Here is a 7,645-nt window from a genome sequence, read left to right as displayed (position 1 = left end):
GATGAACAAAAAAGCCAGTTTTAACAAGCAGTGGCACGAACCGAGCTGCCGCCAGCGGCGGGGTTTGTGCCAGCGAACGGCAGCGCCGACCCGCAGCAGCCACAGTGATGGCGGCCTTTCCATGCAGAGGATGCAACGGCACCACCAGCCCAATCTACGACTTGAAAGCGTCGGTGGTCAGAAGACACCAAGATAGTCATAGGCTGGGCTGGGGCAAAACACACTCTGTCCCCACACAGGGAAGAGGGCTTATTTCAGAATTTGCCAATCTAAAGGTTTTTTTTACACTCAGTTCGGAACCTGATCTTGTTGGAAGCCTTGGGAGATCTCCTAAAATTGTCAGAACTGCATGATGGCTTCACTATAGCGAAGAGTTTGTGTGAGGCTGATTTCTCAGTTTCAGCACACCATTTGCTACGAGGGCTACAGGACATAAAGAAATGAAGGACAAAGTCAGTCTCCACAGTCAAAACCACCTTTTAATATAATTGAAGATTCTGCACAGCGACAAAAATACCATCAATATAGGGCAGCAATTTCGATGGTAGGGCAGAAAACCAATTCAGCAGCACATCACCAGTCATCCAAAGAAAAACATCACCCCAAATAACACACACGCACTCATCTCAACTATGAATAGTCTGAAATTCACGACACGGAGCTTGCAGAAAGGCATCCCAGCATTAACTGCCAGGCGTCCAAACCTCCGATCTGCCCAAGAACTGGGTGCCAGTCACAGGAGCTGAGCTGTCCCAGCACCGCGGCTGCAGGTCAGCTCGTGGTCCCCGCTGGTCGTGGCACTGGTGTGGGCAGTGGGCACAGGAGCTCACGCCCCAGCAAACAGAGGACAGATTTCCAAGGACAAAGCGCATAATTTCAACACACACACACGAATAGCAGTTGATCAGCCTGCAAGTGTCACCCCTCCATGGGTAAACATAGATCTGTATTGGCATGAAGTTTAACTCTTTAAAGAGCAGTACTACCTGTCCCTCCAGTTTGCCTCCAGTTATCCCAACAGAGAGGAAATGGGGGTTTTTCCCCTTCCCACTGTTAATTTGCCTCTATTAATAAGAGGCTAATTAATGTGCTTCATCAGAAAAGGGAGTGTGTGGAAGTGCACGATCTGTAGGAATGACAGCTTTTGGGTCCAGTGATGAAGTCTGGTCAGCCTGGCTACCAGCTGGAAAAAGGTCTGTGACCTGGAAACAGCTTAGATGCCATTTACAATAAATTCACATTTCTGATGTCAGGAGTTTCTACCCTTTTCTGCCTTCAAGCAGCTATCACAAAGCAAAACAGCTTCACAGGAAAGCAAATATGCTCTTGAAGAACCATGGTAGCTGATGCCCGGACTCCAGCTTCACACCGAACAGCTGACCAAGGACACTGGCACCAGCTGTCATTGCTGCCAGTGGGGTGACAATCAAGGACCACAAACTACATCAACAGCTGTTCAGTTACAACATGACCAAAACACTTCACAGCTGCAGTACTTTAGATAACTTTAACTTTCTGATAAGGTGCCATTGTAGTCGTTGTCTTAAAAACCAGCCTGTGGTCTCCACCTCAAGAGTTCTGCATGTAAAACAAACTGTTGGCTTCATTACTTGAACTTTGATATACACTTGGTCAGCAACAACCACCAACTACACAGATACAAAAAAAAGCCTCTTCACTATTGCAAAGAAAACCAAGTGAAGGTGTCACAACCATAACAAGAATTACACATAAGGATTTGCACATGAAAAGGAACATTCATTTTTACTGAACAAAAAGATTGTGTAAACCTGACACAGCATTGTCCAATTTCTCTTGCTAGATTATTGCAGCCTCTCGCTTATTCTGGCTTTTCGCATTTAGAGCACACACACTAGTCCTTGCAGGATGTCTGCAGCAGGGTATTGCTGTGTTTGACTAAACCCCTCCTTGCAACATGTGCCTGGAGATGGAGATGAATGTGAATAGTTAGCAGGAGAAAGATCACCCATTAACCCTTTACCCCCTGCTGTCATTTGCAAACCCATCCAGGTCACAGCTCAAATTGCTCTGGGGCAGTGTGAGCTCCACAGGCCCCCACACCATCTGTGAACACACAAAGCAGCTGGGGACACCGCCAGCCACCCAGCATCACCTCTTACGTTAAAAACCAAGATTCACCTCCAGTCCCATGCGACAGACAGACTGGCTGCCCAGATAAGCTACCAAAACCGGGTCTTTTGTGGACCTTGGCAGCCGGGAGCGCCAGAATCTGTGCTCATCTGGCACAAGAAAAGCTGAGCTGATGCCTCTGATTGACACCTGAGAGACACTGGAGACTCAGATGCCTAAACCTCACCGATTTTCAGTCCCGCTCCTCGTATTCTCACACCAATATCCTATGATGAATTTCTGAGCAACTGTGAATTACTTCTGACTTCAAACATGCAAATCCTTGTGCACCAAGAACAGAGCAGGGAAAGGATCAGAGTTTCTTGGATATGGCTTAAGACATGGTAGAGTACTCAGGTTTCACTGACATAGCTGTGTCTGGCAGGGATGGGGAGTGAGAAAATCACTTCACTGCCAGCCGCAGGAAAGATTTTGCAGATCAAACCTATTCATTCTGAGTGTAATACTAAAGTCCCACAAATCCTGCCAACACACAGCTCGAGGGAATTTCTGACGTTAACAAGCTGAAAATTAATGCTATTGTGTTTTATTTTTTTCAAGGGCACCTCAGACAAGCTCGAAAGAGAGGAGATATGGACAAAACTGAAATCCCACTTACATTTAAGGGAACCTACTAAATGGGATACATTATTTTAGTGATTTCTTTTGTCTGAGGAAGCCTGTGGGATACTGGCAAGTGCAAAGAGATGCAGCTAGCTTTAAAAAAATAATAGGAGGCAACATCAGACGGCATTTGTAAAAAGCCAGGTATGACTGTTCAAATTCCTCCCCATCAAAATACATAAGTATAATTGAATTATATCTTCCCTTCCAGTCCAATCAAGCTCATGGTAAACCTATGAAAAGACAGCTGGACAGAACTCACTGAGTGGGAAGTGAGAAAGAAAGAGACGCCCAGTGCTGATTCTCAAACAGGTTGAAATAATATAATTGCAAATATAAATGGTGCAAAACTGTTACGTATGAAGTCTAATATTTCAAAGAGTTATTTTGACAAAAATTCAAAATGGCACCTTCAGAAGCAAATCTCATTTTCACCAATTTTGTTCATGTATTTTGCAAGAGGCAAAGTTTTACGAAGACACGTGGTATTTTCATTGCTGGTGAGCAAAACAAGCCAACATTACCAACAAGACTCACACCTGTGACCTCTGAATATTAACATGACCCTGTCCAGACTGAGATTTTATCACTATAAATTTTTAATTTTTCCTTTTAATGAACTTCAAATCAAAGTAGTAATAACATTTCCCCCACTCTAAAGCAACTTTTTAGATTGAACTGGTGAAAAAGCCCAGCAATTCCTCTTTCCCCCCATTTTATCTGTTGTGGTAAATCTTACCAGCTCCGAAGCTTTGAGAGCATCCCATCGTATGCTCTGGACTATCCACTGATGTCTATGTACTTGTGCTTCATGTGGGAGAAGTTCTACAGCAGATACTGCAAATTTCAGATAAAGACACTGGGCATTTGCCTCCAGATATCACTTGCCACACGGCATGTTTGCAGAGAACTGTTTGAATTCTCAGGAACGAGCAGAAGCCTCGCTGCATCGCTCAAACCTTCCCAGAACACTGCTAGCAAAAAAGCATTACCTTTTTCAGGATCTCACCACTGGGAAGACTCATGATATAGAGAAACAGTGTCACCTAGAGTTCTCCTGGGAAACTCCTCCATTCCCAGAATAATATTACATAGAACATTTCCCTGTCACTTCCCTTCATTTACTTGCGGCAAGAACATCAAGCTTCTGTATTGCAACGTCTATTTCCCCAAACACACAGTGATATTAGCACAGTTATTCTCAGATTTAAAACTCCATTTCAGCTTCCAGGAAATACAAAGAATGGGAAGTTTCTGAGCACTGCATATACGCTCTGGCTTTCAGCTGCCTGAAACATGAGTCAGTTTGAAGTCATTATACTGATATGGAGTAGGAATGTAAACAAAATCAAGCCTTTGAGATATTGTTGTCCAGTTTGGATGCCTTCCTCAGAGGCAGATTCCTCAAAGAGATGCAACTGGAATGTGTCAAGAGTTCAAGTACAAGGAGAAGGATAACTAGGGGCATCCACAGCTTATGAAATGGTACTGATAGTCACTCACAATTTGTCTGCATGATGTCAGCTTACAGCAGGGCAATGATTTTATGAACTACTGCTCTACATCAAATCTGAGGTCAGTGTTCCCTGTGAGCAGACATTTGATGTTACTGGCTCAAGTCAGAGCGCGGTGCCAGTGGCACGCAGCTCCCCAGCACACCTCAGCCAGCTCTGTGCCTCTGAGGAATCGCATCAAACTGCAAACCTATCCTGTAATACATACTTGTGTGCATTTAGGATGGTTTGAAATCATTACGCTATCGTTTTTACCTAATAACAGGACCTGAATCCAGATCTCAAGAGGTAAAGAGCTAAGGAGTTAATCAGATAAATTATGTCATCTTGACCTCTCTTAAATAAAAGTAAACAACTAGGCCCTGCATTCAAGTAATACTATAATAAAAAACACAGAGCCCAGCAGAAATAGTGTTCCAACTTGGCTCCTGCATTAGAACTTCCCTTGGGAATCCTAAGAAAATTGAAAACTAGCTGATTAATGATATTCATGTCAACCATTCATGGCATCCCTGAAGCCCCACACCTCCAAGACAGAGATTTGGAAGCTTTCAGAGCACAATGGCTGATTATTGAAAGTATTGCAGTGGCTGGTTCTTCCGTGGTTCAGATCTGCATCGAGGTAAAGAGCCTGGCCATCACCACCTCCTGCCAAGAGACAAACACAAGTGTAAGGGTGTCTATGCATTTTTTAGCATGGAAACTGCTATATCTCTACATTTTTTTTTTTAATTTTTAATAAAGGACTTAAGTGTTTTTCTCATGGGAAAGACTGGAAGCCCTAAATTATGCTGGCTTGCTGTCACCAGGTGTAACAGAGTATGATTGAATGCACAGCTTTTAAAAGACAATCAGAACAGAATGACTTTTTTTTTTAATTTAAAAAACCAGTAATGCAAGTCAGCAAGAACAAGAAGCCTGACTCCAATGCTTGCATTTAAGATTTGTTTTTCAGTGCTGGAGGATCCTTGAAGCTACTAAATGCATATTTTCCTTGCAGTAAAAAAAACCAACCCCAAAGAACTCTATTCACAACCAACAAAATCAAAGCTGAGAGAAGAACAAGATCAATAAGTTACAGCACTGGCTTGGTCTTCTAAATCATACAAAACACATCAGAATTAAAAGCCCGTGGATCTATGCAAAGATGCACAGAGCTCACAGTCAGAGAATGCAGTGAAGTGAAATAAGTTTAGACAGAAATGCGTTAGGAAAACAAAAAGGACAATTTTCCTGTGGCTTATAGAGCAACTATTTAAGATTAGCTACCAAAAACATCTGAAAAATCAAAAGGGTGGCAATTCGGTCTACGGCTGGAATTGTGTACAACTTTCATTTCTATATATATAATACCCAAGCTTGTATTTCTCTTATCAATACCCATAGTGTAATATATGGTACTTTTAAGTGACACTCTTCACTAAGACAGATAGGAAGAGCTGGTAAAATATATGCTTAACAGTAAAGATCTCTAAAATATCTGTGATACATCATTAACAGCGATTCCTAATTCAGTTACGCAACTGAAGCTCTCACCAGCCCAGCTGATACTGGAGCAGCCCAACTTACTGCTGAGAAAGCACATGCTGCTAAGTGGGAAACCAGCTGGCACTTGATGTTACAGGGGAAACGACCACGGCCAACTGTTCTCCCAGCAAGTGTCAAGTAAAGCTTTTTGGGAAAAGGATGGCTACAATTTGATACCTGTTCCTTGTAAACCCCACTTAGGCGATAACTTTTCCAAGCAGGCTTTTGCCAATGTCAGCAGCATCAGGGATCAAATAAAGTCCCAGGAGAATTAACATGTTTTATAGTTTACACTGTGTTTCAAACACCTCAGTGCAAAGTATGCTCCTCTTCGAGAACTATTTCTCATAATGAATTAGGCAGTATGAAGGTATGGTTATGCTTAAAGCTATGAGTTCCTGTCTTACTCTAAAATCCTTGATATGCAAGTTTTCCCACAGAAAATTTTCATTGGGTAATAATATCAGGTTTTGGCCACTTTTACCTCTAACTCTAGTGATACTGAAATACATACGCATTAAATATAGGTGACTGCGTTATGTAAGGTGGATACGAAGAACTGGGAGGATATATGCTCAAATACTCACACTGACTTACCTATAATGATGCATTCACTGCTGCCAGCCATGAACATGGAGGCTGTTTTGGAAGGCAAGTTGAAGTGCCGAGCTGATAAGAAGGGAGAAAGGCGAGATGAGGCGTCTGATGTGACACTGCTGGAAGAGAGGCTGCTGGAAGCTCGTGAGGCGTGATTTTCTGGCTCCGAACCAGCTGTGGCCAGTTCTGGGTGTTTTATGATCACCCACTCGTAGCGTTCCACTTCTGGCTGCAGCTGCGCAGGGGCAGAGAAGAGCAAAACGTCAGTCAGGGCACACGCACTTCACAGAGAGCTCCGCACAGCAAACACCACTCAGACCTCTCAGACTCTGCCTGCATGAGCAATAGTGAAGACTGGATCAAACTGTCTTTTAGGGCAGATGTCATTTTCTTTCTTTATACCTTTGTTTTTTAGGCGATTGAAGAAATGACGCAGTGTTGTCTGAGTTACCTTATTACATCTTCTAAGAAAATATTCTGTGCAAGCTGAGAAAAAGGCTTACCACAAAACTGAAAAGTAACATTTTCTTCACATTAATAGTTCAGTAGACTTTATAAACTAGGATAGCATATAATCCAGCCTCTTCAAGTAGAAGCAAAGAGTTACTCATGCCAGCAAAGCACTTCTGCATTACTATTGCGTAGCAACAATAAAATTTTACTCACCCTAAATACAAAGCACTCCCCAGTTCCAAAGAAACTCAGCTTGCTCCCGCCTCGCCTGCGCTCGCCCCAGTCGGTTGACAGATAAGCACCACAGACCTAGTGCAAAAAGCATGGTCAGGCTTCCCATTGAAGGAGAAAGTGTGTTAAGACAATTGATACCAACATTTCAGCGGCCAGAACTGAAGGTTTTATTTCGGTCTGATTTTCAAAATCTATATCAGTGGATTAAGGCAGCACAAGTACTTATATCTAAAGATAGATTTAAACTGCTTTAATCCACTGGTGGGTACCCTTAAATGCCAATTTCACATTTCTCCCTTAAGGCCTCAGAGATGTTCCAAGATAACTCCAGGTACTAAACCACAAATCATTCCCAACTTGTACAGCCCAACTTTCGCTTCCCCATTTTGGCATCCAAAGCAACAGCTTTATCACGAGTTACAGTATGAGCAGTTCTGCCTGAACATTTTCTGGTCATAAACAGCAGCCTTGGAGTCTTTCTCCATTTTAAACTGTAGGTTAAAATCAGCTTAGCTAAGCCAATGCTGAGCTAGCTCAGATACTTA

General features: G+C 42.8%; 1 protein-coding gene across 4 annotated transcripts in view; it reads right to left on the bottom strand.

The window, feature by feature from the left end:
• Window positions 1-461: 461 nt before the first annotated feature.
• TBC1D24 (TBC1 domain family member 24) overlaps window positions 462-7,645 on the bottom strand; it is a 27,424-nt gene continuing 20,240 nt past the window's right edge. For all 4 annotated transcript variants that reach the window (XM_065850524.2, XM_065850525.2, XM_071815371.1 and 1 more), the window contains 3 exons: window positions 7,080-7,175; window positions 6,414-6,648; window positions 462-4,937 (listed from right to left, as the gene is read on the bottom strand). In XM_065850524.2, the coding sequence (XP_065706596.1) occupies window positions 4,783-4,937; window positions 6,414-6,648; window positions 7,080-7,175 (486 nt within the window). In that variant the 3' untranslated portion in view covers window positions 462-4,782. The remainder of the gene's footprint in view (window positions 4,938-6,413; window positions 6,649-7,079; window positions 7,176-7,645) is intronic.

This window comes from Patagioenas fasciata, chromosome 15, assembly GCF_037038585.1.
Source record: "Patagioenas fasciata isolate bPatFas1 chromosome 15, bPatFas1.hap1, whole genome shotgun sequence".
NCBI lineage: Eukaryota > Metazoa > Chordata > Aves > Columbiformes > Columbidae > Patagioenas > Patagioenas fasciata.
This window is presented reverse-complemented; position numbering and strand designations above follow the sequence as displayed.